This window comes from Garra rufa, chromosome 16, assembly GCF_049309525.1.
Source record: "Garra rufa chromosome 16, GarRuf1.0, whole genome shotgun sequence".
In the NCBI taxonomy this organism is placed as follows: Eukaryota; Metazoa; Chordata; class Actinopteri; order Cypriniformes; family Cyprinidae; genus Garra; species Garra rufa.
Window position 1 is genome coordinate 20,516,555 of NC_133376.1, and position 21,125 is coordinate 20,537,679.

At 35.8% G+C, this 21,125-nt stretch overlaps 1 protein-coding gene across 2 annotated transcripts in view; it reads right to left on the reverse strand.

Annotated features, from left to right (window-relative positions):
• Positions 1 to 19,756, reverse strand: part of slc44a1b (solute carrier family 44 member 1b) — a 45,676-nt gene extending 25,920 nt beyond the window's left edge. Inside the window, exons 1-3 of one of the 2 annotated variants that reach the window (XM_073821126.1) lie at positions 19,608 to 19,756; positions 15,248 to 15,337; positions 12,901 to 13,043 (exon numbers count right to left, since the gene is read on the reverse strand). In XM_073821126.1, the coding sequence (XP_073677227.1) occupies positions 12,901 to 13,043; positions 15,248 to 15,337; positions 19,608 to 19,667 (293 nt within the window). In that variant the 5' untranslated portion in view covers positions 19,668 to 19,756. Of the gene's footprint in view, positions 1 to 12,900; positions 13,044 to 15,247; positions 15,338 to 16,245; positions 16,503 to 19,607 lie in introns of those variants that run through there. The other variant, XM_073821127.1, reaches the window with a different exon arrangement.
• Positions 19,757 to 21,125: the final 1,369 nt, after the last annotated feature.

The following is a 21,125-nucleotide window of genomic DNA, read 5'->3' on the forward strand; positions in this document are numbered from 1 at the left end:
TGGATGAAAGACTAGATAAATCTTCATCAGGTACTCTAGTCAATCCTAAATCTTCTTTGGTTCTCAAAAAATTATGTAAAGAGACGGGTTTAATTGATAGCTGGAGAGAGATGAACCCTCTCACTAGAGACTATACATTTTACTCCCATCCCCATGGTTCGTATTCAAGAATTGATTATATATTTATTCCCAATACTTATTTAAATCTTGCATCTTTTAGTCAAATTGGTTCAATTGCCATTTCACATCATGCTCCCGTTCAAATAGATATTACATTCACTCTCAAAAAGGATGTGTTAATTTTTAACACATTGTTTGTGCTATGTCTATTTTAGCACATTTTGTGTTATTTTGTGTTAAATGTGTGTTAAAAACAAAAAAGAAAAAAGAAAATATCTAACACAGTGTGTCAAACACAATATGTGTTAAATATCAGCCAATCACATTGCTGCTTGCGTCACTTCATGAGCCGTTATTCTACTGAGACAAGCAAATTTCCTCGTGCTTCAAGTTTTCATCGTCAGGACATAACTTCAATGTGTGAAGGTAAGAAATGTTTGTATTGGCCATTATACGTTTTTAAAATGTCTTTTGTGATCGTTTGTGGACGGTCGAGGGGTATTTGGCACATATACGTGGTAGCCGGAAAACTGCCTCACGAATGGCGATGTGAGCTGCGCCCATGCCTTCTGCAGATCTCGGCTGTGGGAGCTTATTTTAACAAGCTTTATAGTTTTTTTTGTTAGATTTATTGTGAACAGAATCGCTTTTAATTAATCATTGACACGTTGTAGCGCTTCACATGAGGCGATCCATGTCGTTCATCGCGTCTTCCTCTTTGAAAATGAACAGATTCGTGGTGCCACTTATTGTGCAAATTGCCCTAAGACGCTAACATAATCTCTGATGCTTAAGCTTTTCTTGCCTTTTTAGCTATCGCTATTTTACAATATTCGTTATATGTATCCTATAAATAACAAAAGTATCTTTATTTTACTCTTGCAGCTTTGAATGGAAGACACTCCTGAAGCGCTTGTGGCAGTTACTGACGAGACAGGAGACAAACGAGAGACTTCATCTCACGACCCTCACCATCACTTGTATGCAGATGAAAATATGTAAATAAAATGATTAATGCTTAAGAGGTTGTCAAATACCACATTTTTAAAAAAACTTTATAAACCATTAACAACTTTTCACTCAAGGAACAATTAAAATGTTGAAATGACTGTATTTTGATTGTTTACCTCTCTTTTTTTAACCTTTTTGAGTTATGTAATTGTTAGTAACAGGTTTAATAAATGGTGTACAAACTATACGTTTGCTGTGTCTTTATTGCATACAAGATTTGTTCAAAAATAACACATACTTGACACAAATTGTGTATTTATAACACACAAAAAAATCAACACATTTTCTGTGTTAGCAGGAATAACACACTGGTTGAGTTAAAACTAACACAAAATGTGTTGTCCTTAACTAGACACAAAGGTGTGTTAAGAAACAACACAGGCTGTGTTGTTTTTAACACATCCTTTTTAAGAGTGTAGAAACTCCACTAACAAGAAGCAAGGTATGGAAACTGAATTCTTCTTTGCTGTTGGACCCAAAATTTTGCAACGTTGTAAGGGAATCAATACAAAATTATTGGTCAGATAATAAAAATTCACCCGTTTCCCCTGCAATATTGTGGGATGCAGCTAAGGCTACAATACGCGGATACATTATTTCTTATAGTGCTGCACATAAAAAAGCCCTTATATCTAAACGGCAAGATTTAAAAAGGAGGTTAAAAGACTAGAACACCTGCATAGTACAACCCCCACACAAATTAACTGGTCCGCTTTATGCCATGCTAGAGCCAAACTTAATCTTGATCATACTAATCATATTAAAAAAACTACTGTTTCTTTCCAAGCAAAATTACTATGAGCATGCAAACAAATCTGGTAGACTGTTAGCATATCAGATTAAAAAGAAACAATCTGAGCGAGCAATTAAATCTCTAAGGATGCCAAATGGTGTCACTACATACAATCCCATTCTTATAAACGACACATTTCGGTCCTACTATGAATCACTCTATTGTTCACAAAACAGTGCCTTACAATTAGAATTTCAAACTTTTTTTAATAATATTTCTCTTCCGGTTATTTCAGATGAAGACAGGGTTTACCTTAATTCGCCTATAACATTAGAAGAGGTCCTGGCTGCAATAAAATCAATGTCATCTAACAAGTCACCAGGACCCGATGGTTTTCCCACCAAATTTTACAAATCATTTTGGCCCGAGCTTTCTTACATTTTTATACCGGCTTTACAAGTTATTTTAGATCAAGGCACAATACCTGAAACATGGAATATAGCAAATATCTGCGTAATACTCAAGAAAGATAAAGACCCACAAGATTGTGCATCATACAGACCAATCAGCCTACTTAATACAGATTGTAAGATACTGACAAAAGTTCTGGCATGTAGGTTAGAGAGCATACTACCCAAGTTAGTTAAGCCGGACCAAACCGGGTTTGTGAAATCGCGTTATGGCACAGATAATATACGCCGACTTTTAAATGTCATTAATTTTGTTCAAAGTGAAGGGCGCCCTGCACTTGTCTTCTCCCTTGACGCTGACAAAGCTTTTGACAGAGTCGAGTGGGACTTTTTGTTTGCCACTCTTAGAAAATTTAACCTAGGGAATAACTTTATTAGGTGGATTCAGTTGCTTTATTCTGATCCTAGGGCAACAGTAATTGCGAATGGTCTCACTTCTACTCCGTTCTGCATAGGGAGAGGTACAAGGCAGGGTTGCCCTCTCTCACCTTTACTTTTCGCTCTAGTCATTGAACCCTTAGCAGAACTCATCAGACAGAACTGAAATTTTCATGGCATTATAGTGGGAGGAGAAGATCATCAAAACATCACTTTACGCTGATGATGTACTTATATTTATGTCTAAACCAGAGCAATCCATTCCAGTATTATTAGAATGCATTTCCTATTACAGTAGTCTTTCTGGTTATAAAATACATTTTTCCAAATCCATTTCATTACCTTTAAATGTATCTTCATTAGAACATTTAAAATTAATTTCCCCTTTCCAATTATCAGAAAATGGCTTCAGATATCTAGGCATTCTTGTCACAGTTTCACTTAATGGTCTTATAAGCAACAATTATATTCCTCTTATAGAGAAAATCAAGCTTAACTTGAAAACATGGTGCTTACTCCCAATTTCATTTCTAGGAAGAATAAATGTAATAAAAATGAATGTGCTTCCTAAGCTTTTATATTTATTCCAGTCCATACCTAGTTATTTAGCAAATTCATTTTTCAAAGACCTAAATAAACACCTCTCAAAGTTGATCTGGAATAATAAAAGGCCACGGATTAAATTTTCCAAATTAATGAAGCCAAAAGATAAGGGTGGGATCGGTCTGCCAAATCTTCAGTTTTATTATTGGGCAGCCCAGATAAAAAACATGATCAGTTGGTGTAGTGAAAGTAGAGCTGGGCGGTATGACCAAAAATTTATATCACGGTATTTTTCAAAATTATACGGTATCACGGTATATGACGGTATTATTTTTTTTTCATGCATGACTAGGTGTTAACCACATTTCCTAATAAATTAGAGAATAATTACTGCAGTATATTGGCTTACATTGACCGGACTAGTATTAACCCAGGTTTGATTGGTCTCACAAAATGCTGCTGTTCACAAAGAAGTGACAGTGGCACTCATAATTGTAATGAGGTGAAGAAATCAGAATTCATGATTTGCAGTCAAAATACACAACACTTTATTGTGCATTCTTCACAAGTTCACATTTACAAGTCTACGCGTTTCTCTTCCAGCAGGAGGCGCTGTCAGAATGGTAGTATACAAAGTAGCGCAACAAATGACTTTGAAACGTGCAGCGCTCATATTTATTCAATGGATAGCCTTTTGAAGTTTCATGGCAATTCTTGTCTTTCAGTCCCCACATTTTAGACCACCTGAAATCATAATTATGACTTTCATAACCCCCTAATAACACTGCAGTCATCAATGAAAATTAAGAGCTTTATTTAAGACTTTCAAAAACAAACCTTACACAAAATACGTTTCTTTTTTATTTATTTTTCCCACCATGTTCGGGGCACAAGAAAAATATTAAGGGACTAAATTAATATCAGCATATGAAGTATAATCGTCTCTCATTGTCTGAAAGAATGCACATCAGATGCTGAAAGTCAGTTTTTACTTTCACTTTAACATATTGATCAGTTTCCACGTTGCTTGTGTGATATCCATTGGCTTTAAAGCATAAATATTAATAAAAATACAGTATATAGAAAAGACATATCTTTAAAATATTGCGACGTAACACCAACATAAAGCCATTGTTTTTCTCTCACTGAAAGCTACATCTGTCTGCGCACAATGCGCCGATCTCTGCTCTCATCTCTGCAGACACACCCCCTCTTGAAATTTCGGCATTACAAGTTTTGCAAATCGCTAACCCTGGGTCTTTCTCAGATATACTGAAATACGTCCACACCTCAGATGTGTTGCTTCAGACAAACACGTGCAAGCTGCGGTTTCTGTTTGCGTCAACATACGTGTTCCCAGCGCTTTGTACGCACACACTCACCGGTATTGGGGTATATGAAAAATGAATATCATTTTTTAAAAAAAAAACACCGGTATTCGGTATGAAAAGGTATACCACCCAGCCCTAAGTGAAAGGATCAATTCTGTTTGGTATAAGATGGAAGAAACAGCTTACCAATTAGATTTTTGCCATTTGTTAAGAACTATGCAAAGCGAAAAAAGGTTTCAGAGCATTTTACAATAGCAAACACTCTTCGAGCCTGGAGGGATGTTAAGACATACTTTAATAATTTCTGCCTCTCTTTCCTTGTCTTCCCCACTTTCTTTTAATCCTGATTTGCCTTTAACGTTGCAGAAGATTGGTCTTTCAGCATGGCTGAAACTGGGAATCTCTCAAATATCTTGTTTGTTTTCTGAGAGCACCCTAAAGTCTTTCCAGCAGATTGTAGAGCAAGATAAAGTTCCAAATTCCAATTTCTATAAATATCTTCAACTGCGGCATTTTTTAAAACCAAAGATAGACAAAGAAGAGTTGAGAACCGAAACAACAGAGATTGAAGACCTTTTACTGAATCCTACTTGTTTAAAGGGATTAATATCAAGGGCATATAATATTTTGTCTAGTAATTGCACTTCTGCCTTGCCGGGACTGAAGAGTGTTTGGGAGAAAGATATTGGTCAAGCCATTGAAGAGAACGACTGGGATATTGTATGTGATAATATGTACCCGAATTGCAGTTCTCTTGGGATCCATGAGCTCAACTTTACATTTTTTAATAGAATTTATCTTACACCGATGCGTATTAAAGAAGATGTTTATCAATGCCACAGGCCTGTGTTTCAAGTGTAAAAAAGATAAAGGTACATTCATTCATTGTTTTTGGTACTGTGATAAAATTTTGCCATATTGGAAAAAAATACATAGGGTAATGAAAGATCTTTTTGAACTAAACTTTGATATGACCCCAGCTTTGTATTTATTGAATCTTAATGTGAACAGTTTGTTTAAAAAAGATGCAATACAGTTATTTATTGTCCTGGTATATTTAGCAAAAAAATGCATATTGTTACTTTGGTCTGCATTACTTTCAAAACGTGGATATCACAGATTGTCACGTGGTTGCCACTTGAAAAGCTCACTTATGATAAACATCAAAAATCTGACAAATTCTGGCTGATATGGTCTCCCCTTTGGGAATACATAGAAAAGCTCTCCTGATGTACATATAACAATTATTTAAACTTTTATTTTCCTTTCATTTTTCTTTAATTCTTTACTTAAGGGCTGCTTTGAAACGGTGTGACCCTTTTTTATCATTTGTTTTTTCTTTGCTTTTTTTCCATTATTTTTTAATTCTTATGTATAGGGTTTTGAACATTCTGTAACATGAATACATGATGTGATATTGTTAATGTTATTTGTTTCTGTAGGCAAACAATAAAAAAAAAGAACATAAGTACAGTGTCTATTTTAGAATAAAAATTCCCCCCCAAAAAAGCCCAAACCTCGACCCAGCCTGATGAACAAGAGTGTGAAAATCAGTGACATCTGGAGGTTAGCCAATTATATTAAAGTAATGACAGTTTATAACAAAAAATCTATTTTGTTTGTATATAATGTGGACAGCACACTATACAGTTTGTACTCCATAGGAACAACACTAATACAAAAACACAACTTTAAGCTTGTAAAATAGATAATTATCATACTGACAACAGGAAAAATGGAAAATAAACACTGAACCTAATCTAACCCAAAGCTTGCTGCACAAAAACTGCTGACATTCTTTACAGTATGCAATAAACTCAGTGAACACACATGAGAGGCAAAAATGGTCCATAACCCCATTAAATAGAGATGGATAAAGTGAAGGATCATGGGCAGTGGGAGCGGGCTGCTGGAGCACGGTATTAGCAGCTGAGAAAGTAAAACTAAGCTAAGTGCATTAACCAGATGAACTTTGCTCGGCTAACAACATTTGCTTGCTAACTCAGACTGTCTCCTGCTCACACATTTACACCCCCAGCATGTACTTTATCCACTACAGCTAGTAAAGGTGTTTGATTTCCTGTTTTTCTGAGTCAACCCCGACCACAGGAGTCGATGGAATTGACTCCATAACTCAATTTACTTTACATCAAAACAGGGTCAGGAACAGAATACAAAACTGCATTTTTACACACTAAATATCTAACTCCTGCTCTGTTGTGAATCAAACATCTTGTCAGTAAATTTAGTACAAACAAGACCTCAGTCTACTATTACTCTCGTCTGAATGACCCACAGGCCTGTGCTAATCTAGTCCATAAACAAAGCAGGCTAAGGTCAGATGTCAAATCTTCCTAACGAAGCACATAATTACTACTTACATGGTAAGTGCCAAGTAGAAAGGTAAAAGTCCACAGATCACAACCCTCCAAGCCAATTAACTGTGCTGTACATATGAGGCTAAAAAAAAGTGAAGGTGTGAATTCGGAGCTATTCGAAAACAACAGAAATTATGAGAACAATTTGACCTTAAGTCCAAGACCTTATGTTTTTCTCTTTTCTTTGACTCATTAGGCAATAGCGATATACAACCCAAGCTCACTGGAAGCGTGTGAGGCGACATCTCTGCTAAATAATATTATAATGCTTTGTGCATGTTTAGTGACACATTCAATGCAAAATGTTCAGGGACTGGCACTAAAAGTGGTTCAGAAAGCAAATCTGGCAACATTTTATTATGCTGGTTGTTGTTCGTATTGCAGTAATTCAGAAACGTCTGGTGAGTGGCACTGAATGGTCAATTTTGTGTTTAAAAATATTGAACCACTTACACTAAACCCCACTCTTAACCTAACCAATAACATCAACAAAGGTAAATGTAACATAAAAACACATTTGCTAAAGCAACCATTCCATTTTTAAAGGGTTAGTTCACCCAAAAATGAAAAATCTGTCATTAATTACTCACCCTCAGGTTGTTCCAAACCTGTTGTGTTCTGTCCATCTTCGGACACAAATTAAGATATTTTTTTGATTAAATCTAAGAGCTCTTTGACCCTCCATAGACAGCAAGGAAAACTTCAACAAAACAGTCCATGTGACATCAGAGGTTCAATCAGAATTTTATGAAGCTACAAGAATACTTTTTGTGCGCAAAGAAAACAAAAATAATGACTTTATTTAACAATTCATCTCCTCTGCGTCTGCCTAGCTCCATTTTGAAGAGTATTACAACGCTAGTTACTAGTACCGGTACCGGTTCAAAAAGGAAAATTGGATGTTTATCTGCTTACCCCCAGGGCATCCAAGATGCAGGTGACTTTGTTTCTTTAGTAGAACACAAACAAAGATTTTTAATTAGGATTTAGAATTAGGATAAGCACAAGTAATTACCATTTTGAGTACCCGCTATGCACTGTGTAAACAATGAGTTATGCATACGCGTGACAAATCGCTTCCGTGTATGCATCTACTATGTCAGATAGCTGTTGTGAACGCGCTTAATACAATTGAACACTGCGGTGGATCAGAGGTAAATAATGATATAAATACTGTTCTGTTTCTTGCACAAACCGATCGTTTTGTGTCTTAACACCTCAATGTATCGTCACAAGCTGCAGGGTTTAATTTGGTTTTGTCTGTGTGGTTTTCTTTTACTCTCAAAGATTTGGTGCCCATTGACTGCCATTATATGACTGACAGACTGCAACGGTTTGAGTTAAAAATCTTTGTGTTCTACTGAAGAATCAAAGTCACCTACATCTTGGATGCCCTGGGGGTAAGCAGATAAACACCAAATTTTCTTTTTTGGGTGAATTATCCCTTTAAGAATGCATTTTGATAAGAGCAATAAATCCTGAGTAAAAACCTGTTTATTTAGGGCCCTATGATTACTGTGAAGTGGAAAACGCAAACGGAGTCACGGCATACAGTCAAAAAAATGGAATTTACTGTTTAACGCGGAATATCACAGAATTGGTCTGTGTGGTAATACAGTACATTGGGCAGGGCATCCAAATGCTCGACTATCATTCATCAACCTCAAATATGGCTTATCGGAAATATGCAAGTATTAGCAACTTTACATGGCCGCTCAATCTAATGTAGGGCTGTGCAATATATCGAACGATATTGTGAGGCGCGTTTAGTCAATGAAGCCGGTGCGATATTAAGCTCGATATGGCGTAGCTTGTCAGAGATTTACGTCTCTGTGTATCAATTGCCGCTCTAGCAGAACCTGAGCGGAACGCACGTGATGGAGATTTACTACTAATCAAAGCACCGGCTTCATTGACTAAACGCGCCTCACAATATCGTTCGATATATTGCACAGCCCTAATCTAATGTTACCCTAGAAAAATTGCTCTCCAAATACTCCCTCATTTTTGGTCATACAGATAAAAGTAATACATCATTCAAATCTGTAAAGACTATACATTTATTTGTGTGTGCTCACAATATCAACGAAACATTGTGCTTTTGTTTATAAAAAAAAAAAAAGCAAAAAGGATGCGCTTTCTGCCGTCTCAGTCTCTGTGAAGTTGAGCACGAAACTCAGAAACTCTGCGTACTTGCCTTACAGTCATGAAAAAAATATATATATATAAAGAGTGAAATGTCCACTTTCAAATTAACCAATTAAAATAGAAAACAAATATTCTCAGATTATGTAATCGTATGTAACATATGTAATAGTATAGGCGCATCCACTACAGCGGAGATGACAAATCAATGTTGCCAACTTTATCTCTTATAAAAGTTGAAAACAAAAAAGGTACCCCTTGCTGCTCCATAGACAGTAATAGAGTAATAAATGATGGAATTTTCTTTTTTGGGTGAACTATTGCTTTAAATTGCAGTGAATTGATATAGCTATATTTGTATTGGTATGTTTTTGGAGTTTGCAAAAATGTATGCAGAGACATGTATCCAGCATCAGTTGTTAATGTGTGTGTGTGTGTGTGTGTGTGTGTGTGTGTGTGTGTGTGTGTGTGTCTAAAGAGAGAATGATATGGAGGCTAGTGTAGTGGTGTTCAGGGGTGATTACACGTCTCTAGTGGTTCTGTATTTGGAGCCAGAGTTAAAGATGTAATAAGAGGAAGCCAAGAAATGAGCAGTCACGCCTCTGACTCCTCTGTAGGAACAACTCACTCCAGGTGGTATTTACCACATCCTTCTCTTTTATGACATGAATAAATGAAGCAATTACTCAGAGCTATATGCTTGTAATAGGATAAGCAAACACCTAGACACGTACTAAATCACACACAGGCAGCATCACCCTTATGAAAAAAAAAAACTGCTAAATGTGAAACGCCAACATAAAATCTGCTAATCACAAAAAAATGATTTTGTAAATGGGCAGTTGACATGACATGTAATTTTGCTGTCCTCCAAGGCTATAATTTTATCTTTTATTTTCATCATGGCTGGACAGCAAAGAACATTCTTAACATAAACATAAAATGATCTACTCAAATTATGCATCGTTTTATTAGCAATTTTACGTCAGATGTGACTTGGAAATTGTCCTGTCCTGTGATTGGGGGCATCATGAACTGTGAAATACAGACACATATCAAAATGATGAACATGGATGGTAATGCTATTTAAATACACTACCATTTGAAAGTTTGAGGTTCACAAGATTAAAAACGAAAAAAATAATCTCTTATGCTCATCAAGTCTGCAGTAAACAAACAGCAATGTTGTGAAATATTACATGTTCTCAAATAAATGTTTCATATTTGAATACATTTTAAAACGTAATTCGTTCCTGTGATGACAAAGCTGAGTTTTCAGCATCATTACTCAGTGTCACATGATCCTTCAGAAATCTTTATAATATGCTAATTTGCTGCTTAAGACACATGAATTATTTATCAGTGTTGAAAACAGTTGTTCTGCTTAATATTTTTGTTAAATTATTTTATTCCAGGATTCTTTGATGAATAGAAATTTCAAAAGAACAGCCTTTATTTGTGTTACAGTAGTGCATGTAGACAATTATTATTATTATTGTTTTTTTCATGACTGGTCATGATTTAGGTACATATTACCGTTCCGTCCATATAAGCTGTTAATGCTCCACATACCCAGGCCATCTGGGAGAATGCGTTCACGGGTTAATTAATTTAAACATGATTATTGAACCCTTGTCATTTGAGATGTAACTTAAAGCTTAATAAAGAGTTGGAAAAAAGTATGTCAAATTATTTATTTGCCAAACAATAGTAATTTTCTGTGTCAGTTACGAGAGCTTCCGGGCAAGCAGATTCTCTGCAGCTTTCTCGCCTCCGCTCTATTGCTATGACTCCTCAGGATTGATGCGCATTCTCTGTGTTTTGCTGGCATGCATGTGATATAATGGACTTCTTTGGTGCCCCCGAGTTTGAACTTCCAAAATGCAGCTTCAAAGGCTCTAAATGATCACAGCTGAGGAAAGAAGGGTCTTATCTAGCAAAACGATCTGTTATTTCTAAAAACAAAAAAAAAATTACAATTTATATACTTTTTAACCTCAAATGCTCATCTTGTCTAGCTCTATGTGTACTCTGTTTAGAGATTAAAAAGTATATAAATTGTAAATGTTTTTATAAAATAACCGATCGTTTCGCTAGATAGGACTTCCTCGGCTGGGATCATTTAGAGCACTTTGACGCTGCATTTAAACTGCATTTTGGCACCACAGAAGTCCATTATATAGAGAAAAATCCTGAAATGTTTTCCTCAAAAAACGTCATTTCTTTACGACTGAAGAAAGAAAGACATGAACATGGATGACAAGGGGGTGAGTACATTATCTGTAATTTTTTGTTCTGAAAGTGAACCTTTAAACCATTAGTAAATAAACTACAGAATGTTATGTTGTCTAATACATGCAGGAATTGTATTCATTCTGACAGCGCTGCACAAGCTTGTTCAGTAGTCCAAATCATGAGGGAAATCTGCATTATGAGAATCATTCATAAATCTGCTGCTGTCAGCAAAAAGTAGTACTGAGGTCTTCTTGCGGGTTTCCGCCAAAATAAAAAAACTCAACATTCATAAATGTTAGTATTGTAAATTTACTGTTATTCTGTAAAATCAAATAAAAAAGTAACACAAAAATAATGATAATAATTATTACAACAGCTCTATTAATACATTTATTATAACATTCTCCTTTGCTCAGCAAGGCTGCATTTATTTGAACATTAAAAACACAGGCCTGATTCAAGAAGGGGGTCTTAATAATGGCCAAAGAATATTATTTTACTAACGCATTTTAAGTTAAATTGTGCTTTGTTGGTAGGCTTTTCTTTGAAAAGCGAGACAAACTGTAAAAAGCTAATATTGGCTAATTCATTTATGCAATGGTGAAAACATTTGGCAAAATACATGGGGGAAAAACACGAAAAACCGTGTTCGGTAATCAGCTTTCGGCCCAGTGTGTAATTTTGTACTGGCCAAGAATTTTCATTTCAGTGCATCCCTAAAATTAACCCAAACATTCTTTAATCATTTAATTAGGTCATTGTAATCCTTAAGACTTTATTTCTTCTGCAAAACATAAAAGCAGATATACTGAACATCATCTTTTGTCTTCTACAGGAAGTCAGACAGGTTCGGAAAGACATAAGAGTGAGCAAATGATGCAGAGAATTTTGATTTAGGAGTGAAGTATCCCTTTAACAGCTTTAAAAACCGCATTTGAATGAAGCCTAAACACCATTAAACACACAGGTAAACCGCACGCCCTCTGCTAGCGCAGCCATCTCTCTTTGACAGCTCCAGCAAGACATTTTCAAGCCATTATTAAGTTCACGTCTCCTCTGACAAGCCAGTGAATACTCCACCAAATGACTCGCTCTGCCTTGTGATGAGTCAGATCTCAGAGCCATCTCTAAAAAGCTACGTACAACTCAGTTCAACCACACCGGAGAGCCAAAAAATTCATTTGACAGCGCTGCAAATGAAATGGCCCGCAATACCTGTCTTTCCTGCAGGCTAGCACCCATTAAGGGCCGCACACTGTGACAGTACCCGTCCTCGGGGCCTGTACTGAATTATTCAAGGCTCGTGTGTGTAGCTCAGATAGTCCTCAGCCATCTCGAGGTGAAACGCCAGCCGTTTGACATTTGCATTGATGTGATAATCGAAGAGCAAGAGCTGGGGTGCTCTGATTTCACCACTGACCATTTACAACAGAGAAAAACGGGTGTGTAAAAGCAGAGAATGAGAAGGAGGGGGAAAAAATGAGGGTTGTGATGGTGCATGCGAGCTGAGTGTCGGAAAAAAGGGTGAGAGAGGGAAGAAAGGTGAGCTGACTCACTTTCTGTCAGTATGGTCGAGACCGCTCAGCCGGACCCCTTCGATGGGCTCGTTGCGTTGGCCACATGTGTTCCCATAACTGTCATATCCGAAGACGAGCCTCGCCGCCCCTCCAGTCGCGATGGTAAACCCACAGATGCCACACTGGAATGAAAGTGAATTAGCAAGAATCGTGAAAAGTGTTTTGTTTTTTTTTAAATGTGGGAAAACTAATTTGCAGCAAAGGCTTAATAATTCACAGGATAGAACTAATTATAGAAAGATTTACCACTAAATCAAAATATTCCTGTGAGCTTTTTCTTCTGGCGAACATCAACCTCATTGCATAAGACAAAAGCTAAATTTATTCAGACACCAGATATAATTTTTTACTAGTGTGCAGGACACTATAGTTCATTTATGTAAGTGAGGATAGCAAAATAAACTGTGTGATTTATTATTCCCAAAAAAACAAATCATAGAGTGGACTACCAGTAAAACTGATAAAAATTTGGGAGCAAAAACTACACTTTGACCTGACTATGTTTTACTTAAGTGTTTTTTCTTTCATTGCTAATGTGACCTTTTTTCACCACAGACTGAACAAAATTAAGCATTGCTACGTAATTGGTCAACAAAGTATTGATATTTGTGTAAATACTGTCATACTAACAGAATTTTGGGTTGACTGTAATCCATTTCATACCTTTATATAAAAGTTATCTGACCTTATCAAGATAACTCTGAGTTCTTTTCAAATTTTATTACTATTTTCTAAACTATAGCGAATAAACTGTGATAATGTGTCTGAATAAATTTTGGTTTGACTGTACATTGAGACATACACTAACACAATGTCTAAAGTCGTTGCGAAACTGCTGTGAGACCACATACGATCACAACCAATAAGAATATAATTCACTTTTTCAAGACAGTTATGTGGAACAGGATTTTTTTGAGCAGTGAGATTTCACACTGGGTGGAGGTACCCTGGAAAACACCACAGAAATAGAAACCAAGTGACGCTCATCAGGGCTGTTCGCAAAAACCACAGCGAGGTGAGAAAACACTATTAATCAAAAGGGACATTTCAAGAAAAAAGCTGAGCCATTTTGGAAAGATCTTTACGTTCTAGATTTGCTGTGCTTAGTTGTATGGTTGCATAATTTGACCAAAATGTATAGATTATATATCACAAAATACAAAATATTACAATTGTAATATAATATATATATGTGTGATCCTGGACCACAAAACCAGTCATAAAGGTTTTTTTTAATTGAGAAATTGTTATAAAAAGCTGAAAGCTGATAAATAAGCTCTGCATTGATGTATTGTTTGTTAGGATAGAACAATATTTGGCCGAGATACAACTATTTGAAAATCTGGAATCTGAGGGTGCAACAAAAAATATCAAAATATAGAGAAAATCGCCTTTAAAGTTGTCCAAATGAAGTTCTTAGCAATGCATATTACTAATCAAAAATAAAGTTTTGATATATTCACGGTAGGAAATGTACAAAATATCTTCATGGAACATGATCTTTACTTAATAGCCTAATGATTTTAGCATAAAAGAAAAATCAATAATTTTGACCCTTACTATGACCCATGTATTGTTGGCTATTGCTACAAATATACCCATGCTGTATAACTAAGGAAACTAATAACTGTTTTATTTCACATTTAATACTAACATTTAAGGATGCCTTAATTACTTCATTTCTAAACAATAGACAATCAAACATTTATTTAAACTTTCTAAGCTGCTCTTTTGTTGATAAGCACTTATGAGAAGATGGCTGCTGCATGTTGTGTTTTCAAATGCACATTAAATCGACCTAAACTCAGAGCACATGCAGAAACGATTTCACATGGAGCAGCATTCACTGCAAACCGAGCCACTTTGAGATGCTGCAAACACCAGCGGATAAAGAGTTGCTCATGTCTAAGAACACTCTGAATCACACCGCACATTTATTTATTAATTAAATCAGACTAAGCCATATTGCCATTTTAGTTTTATTTCAATTATTCCTGCAGCTCTAGCATTAATTATTGTTTAGTTTATTGTTTTATTGTGAGAGGATAAAAAGACCACAGTGTCCAATAATCCTAAATATGCTTTTTACAATAACAACTTAACAAATGCATTAATATGACATCTGTTATTAACATCTGACTACTGAACGCCAAGATAGAGCAATTAGAACTATAAAAAACAACATTAGCATATCTAATCTACTCAGTATCTGTATATGTAAACACAAAGTAACATGAACACTGTAATACACAGTGTGACCACAAGTACTGCATCTATGAACATAATATTGGCTATAAATTATGAATAAGGTGAACTGTTGACTTACCATTCCCACAAGGAACAATGTAAATAACAGGAACCATGGCAGATCCGTGCAGCTTCGGTCCTCCAAAGGTTTCCATTCTCTTTTTGGCCTCTGAAATACCAATACACAATGCTTAGTTCAATCATGCTTTAAATAAAATGCCTCTGCATTAAAGATAAACTGATAGTCAATACTGTCTTAATTGGTTCTAAAATATTAGATAAAGAAATATGAAGAATTCACTGATCAATCATACAGTTTTGGTAGGTCTTTTAAAATAACACATTAAATCTTTAAATCATTGCCCTTTCAATAGAAAGAAAACATCAGTGAATAAATACGTTTACACAAGTTATTTATTATTATTGTATTACTATTTGAATATTATTATCTATATACCATCATAGGTGAGCAATGATAATGAAAACATTATTGTGTCACATACTGGTTATCAATCACTTAAATATAAAAATAATCATGAAAAACAAAATTTTCGTCCATTTCTTCTTTACATAACTAGTTAACATGCTAAAAGGTTAAACAATATTTTCATATAAAGCCTCGCAAATGTAACCTGTCAAAAGGTCTATATTCAAAAATCTATTTCACATAACAAGCACCGTCCATAATTGATTTCCATTTATAAATAACCCCGTTTGTGTAACCAGTGTGTTGTAAGACAGCAGTGCCTGTAAACATGTTTACTAACACACTACACTATGATGATGAGCAGCAAAAATACAAAGACAACGGTCTAACGCGTTGTGTTTTGATGCAAAGGCGAAATCATCCTATAACTGTGATGGTCAAATGCATTCATCGCTATGTGCGACCGCACAGGACATAATAATAGGATTACATGCAGTGCAAGCGACAGTACAGTACTTGATTGGCCCGTCAAAGGCGATCAGCCGTGAAACAATGTATCACAGCGCCAGCAATAATGTAACAATGTATCAACACATCCGCTCGAGATTCGATAAATTGTATCACGTATTGTTGCGGGCAGCATCGCTTACCTCTGCGCTTCCACAGCATCCCATTGCCGGAGGGAGGTTAGGACCGCAAAAAAACTAAACGCTACACCGCAGGAAAACAATAACCCCAACTTGCAGGGAGTTGACGGTGTGTTTTCTACCCTGCATTAATCGCGCGCGTCGATCACATGAATCTAATCGGAGGGCTTTCCCCGGATACACTGCATAATAATGTTTGTTCGCTCCTCTCGCTCCAGGTAAAAGGGATTATTACTTTAGGATTTATCGCCCAGCACTTCCTGGTGGGTTGAGCAGGTGTAGCCGGAAAAGAACGGCAGCCGTCCATTCACAGCACGAGCTGGATGAGGAGGAACGCGCGCTGAATGTAGGGACGCTGGAGGAACCCGGGAACTTTAAACCGCTCTGACTGAATTCTGGGATTTTTTGTCTAGAATAAATCTAGTTTAAAAGATAGCGCTTCATAGAACATTAAATAAAACAAATGTATTTTATTTATGTTTTATTTAATGTCGTGTTAACAATCACATTCTAAACAGAACTGCTTCCCTGCTCGTTTTTAAGAGATTATGCAGAACTACATGCCAACATTTCTAATTTTAGTCAAGGCTAACATCTAAATTAATTGAGAATGATAATTGTTCTGTGTATTTAAGTCATTTTTTCAACCATGTTTCCAACAACAAGCTATTACCGTGTCTCACAGTCAGTGTAAACCTGGAGAGGGGAATAATAAAATTGTGCTTTCCAGGCTTGGAATCACTAAAACAAAAAATTAACCAGTAAATGTCCCTGAAATTTTTATAGTGGATTAGCTCTGAAATGTTTGTGTAATCGTAAACAAGTAAAAAAAAAAATCAGCAGTAAAAAGTTTAGGTTAAAGATTAACATACATCGTAAAAATATAGGTTCCTAAAAGGTGTTTTTGCAGTGATGCCATAGAGGAACCATTTTTGGTTCCCCAGAGAACATTTCAGTGATTCAGAAGATTTCAAAATAACCTTTTTTGACTGCAAAGAACCTTTTCTGCATTTGAAAGCTTCCATGAATGTTTAGCTTCTTTATGGAACCATCGATGCCAATAAAGAACCTTTATTTTTAGGAGATTTTTGCAGGTTCTGCAAAATGTTAATTATTTTACCGAAATAAGAAGGATCATACAAAATGCATGTTTATTTAGTACTGACCTGAATAAGATATTTCACATAAAGTCATATAGTTGAATTTATAAAAATGACCCTGTTCACAAGTTTACATACACTTGATTTTTGTTTAGTGATAGTTGTTCATTAATCCCTTGATTTTGAGATCCATCTTTTCACACTGAGGACAACTGAGGGACTTACATGCAACTATTACAGAAGGTTCAAACACTCACTGATTCTTCAGAAGAAAATAGGATGCATTAAGAGCCAGGAATGAAAACTTTTGAACAGAAAGAAGATGTGTATATTTTTCTTATTTTGCCTAAATATCTTCTTTTTTTTCATTTTGTACTGCCGTTAAAAAACTACAGAAGATACTTACATGTTTCCCAGAAGACAAAATAAGTTAAATTTAGCCTGATCTTCAAATTCCAAATGGTTTCTAAATGGTTTCAAGCTCTTAATGCATCGTTTTTGCTTCTGAAGCAGGTCAGTACTAAATAAAAAATAACATGCATCTTGTATGATCCCTCTTATTTTGGTCAAATAATTACCATTTTGCAGATTCTGCAAGGCGTATGTAAACGATTGACCTCAACTATACTATACAGGAATAGTATAAAGTTTGCTGAAAAGTTTGTTTCTTCATTGGAACAGGTTTTCCCTGCTCACCAACGGATCCTCTGCAGTGAATGGGTGCCGTCAGAATGAGAGTCCAAACAGATGATGAACAACATCCCAGTAATCCACAAGTGAAGCAAACATTTGCAAGAAACAAATTCATCATTAAAATGTTTTGCTTCTGGCAAAAATACGAGTCATCTATCCATAATATTGCTTTCTCCAGTGGACAAGTCGTCTTGTCTGAATTAGGAGAGAAATATGCATAGATCAAGCACAGTTTACAAACAAAAAATGTTCTAAACAATATATCAGTGGATTCCGATGTGAAAGGAGAACAGGGGATGTACTTTTTCACTGAAGGAAGAGTTATTATGGATTATGGACTCATATGTTGGTTTTTATAATTATTTAGTTACTTACAAACACACAGCCAAATGTGTTCTGATGAAGAAACAAACTTTGTTTATAAAGTATCCTATTGTGTACACAAGGAATTTCATTACATTTTTCAAGATGTTATGATGACGTCACAGAAGGAACTAATCACATTCGCAGTTCCTGCAGGGAATTTTTGTGTTTCTCAGAAAACTGCCCATTTAGAAAGAAACTAGTGGGTCCAGCTAGTGTGTTGTGATCTGAGACTGCCAAATAGAGCCATGAATATTCTTTCCCTTTCAAAGCGTGGAAAGGTCAAGAGAAAAATCATGGAAAGCACTGGGTAAAATGTGTGGGAATGACAGTCAAACACATTTGCCCTAACAATAACTGTATTAAATATAATATTTATTATGAAAACTAAAGTTGGCTGTAGCTTCATAAGAGATTTAGTCATAAACATTCCTATCTGGTGATATAAACATGAAATTACCCTAATTGATAGAGTTTAAAATTTTAAATTGGCCTTTGGCCATAACCAGACCTCAATGCACATTTATAGATTTCTATAAAAACAGGAGAAAGGTCAGTGTTTGCTTGACCCCTATAAGCAGCACAAAAGCACAAACGTCAGTCCATACAGTCATCATCACCACCCTGCTGGGAATCTGCGTCACCGCTGCCACTCAGTGTGCTAGTCACTGTAAAAACTACACTGAAACAGGCACATTTATATAGGAAATCGATTTCCACCCAAACTCTTCTTATACTTTACTCCACATTTTAAACAATGCTAGATGATAGTAAATGATCACAGTAGTTGATAGTGTCTTTAAGATTAGTTTAAGAACTACAAAAACAGTTTAAACTCAGAATATTCAACCTGTCACCAAGTAAACTAAACTTAGAAAGTTTATATACATACACTATAAGTGACTTTATTTCTAAGTTAAATCAAAGTGCTGCAAATCACAACCAGCTTTGAAAGTTAACCTCATTGCTTTGTAATTATTGTTTGAGAAATTCTATAAAGTTTCTGTATTGTAACAAGTTAAACAGATGCACATAGCCTAAATATGGATTTGTTTTACAGCGTTTGAGACAGACATACATTCGTGACAAAAACAGTGAGAAATCTTATTTTTTTTCTTCCACGCTTAGTTACTTTTAGAAGTCGCACTTTTACTTTTTGCCTGTTTTAAACTCGTCAATCACTTGAATTGTATTAAGACAACGTCCCACCTTTATCCAGCTAGACCTCGGCCGATAGGAGCTTGATGTTGACCGTCTCACCTCGCTCATCTTCGGCGGTGTGCAGCATCACTGTGCTCAGTCTGTGAGGGGTAGAGCCTCAGCTCAGAAAACGCCAGCCTGGGCCACAGAAGAGCTGCATTGTTCCATTGTTCTTTGTAGTACCAGGGAGAGAGTGAACATAGTGAGTTATTGTGTGTGTGCGTGTGTCACGGAGAGTGATAGGGAGAAAAAGAGAAAGAAAGAGAGAAAGAAAGAGGGGAAAAATCCTCCCACATTACTGTAAACAAAACAAGTGAGTTTATTGTCAAACTAACTGTGATTTAATGAGTCTATCCACTAGAGGGAGCACACATACAACAAATACAGTATGACTCAAAACGGACCCTTTCTTATGCATTTCTTTAACAACCATACCTGTCAGAATATGTTTATCCACTTTATTTTTCCCGTAAGAGGGACACATGGGCCTGGCTTCCGGTCCCATCCGAGTCCAGCTATTTTTAGCAGTACAAAACAGCTCGTTTTGCTGCTTGATATCGCAAATTGGTGTATCCTACCATATTATTCTAATGTATTGTCTTAATTATGAACACACTTGTTTGAAGTTCAAACAGTTTTACCATTACTACACGTTGTTATTCTTCTCGTTGTTTTCCTACAGCGGTGTTGAAGAATAATAGCGTTAATATGTATCATTTTTATAGTTCTAATTTAATAGTTTTATTTGTTTCAGAAACGCATTCCATTCTGTTTGTTTCCGAATTGTATATTGCTAAGTATGGCTAAATTGCAAAGCTGTTTTCTTAAACCTCATCCACAGCTTAATATTAACTAAAATCTGTTTGTTTTTTCATTTATTGTTTCATTGTTTTGCTCGTACTTATTTAATGCCAGTGTGTTAAGTTCTCATTATCTCTCTCTACGTGCTTGGTACTGTAAATATAAGGGTCATGACCAACATTATCTCTCACGACTGGGTGAAACATTCAATTTACTTGCCTACTCTATGTTTATGTGCAATCTTAAGCAGTTTTAGAAAACGTCTCAACTTATTATGCAGAAATTATACATTTTAGAATAGATTTTCAAGTCTCTACAGTATCTAGGAGGCTGTTTTGCTCTTATAACCAAAACAGGCCTTTTACTCCCTAAACCAATGTAGTCTGAACTTTTCCCTTGAATATGATGAAATAGTATTGACGTGTCTGTCACACACTTCCGAAGTCAGCATGTTTGATCTGTTTTTCTAGTTTATTAGTTCATTGTCAGCTATTGTGCTATTACTGTTTCTTAAGAACCTTTACTCTATTTCTGACAAATAGTAATGTGATATTTATGTTTGTATTAACATTTAAGCTCTCTGGTTTGCCTTCCATGTTTCTTTTTCAAGAAAGCATCAGTGTTGCTCATATTTTATAGAAATGAAACCTTGCAAGAGCGTGCCGAAGATGGCAGGTATTTCCCCGCAGGACACACTGACCTCAGAGCTGAGGAATGACCCACTTC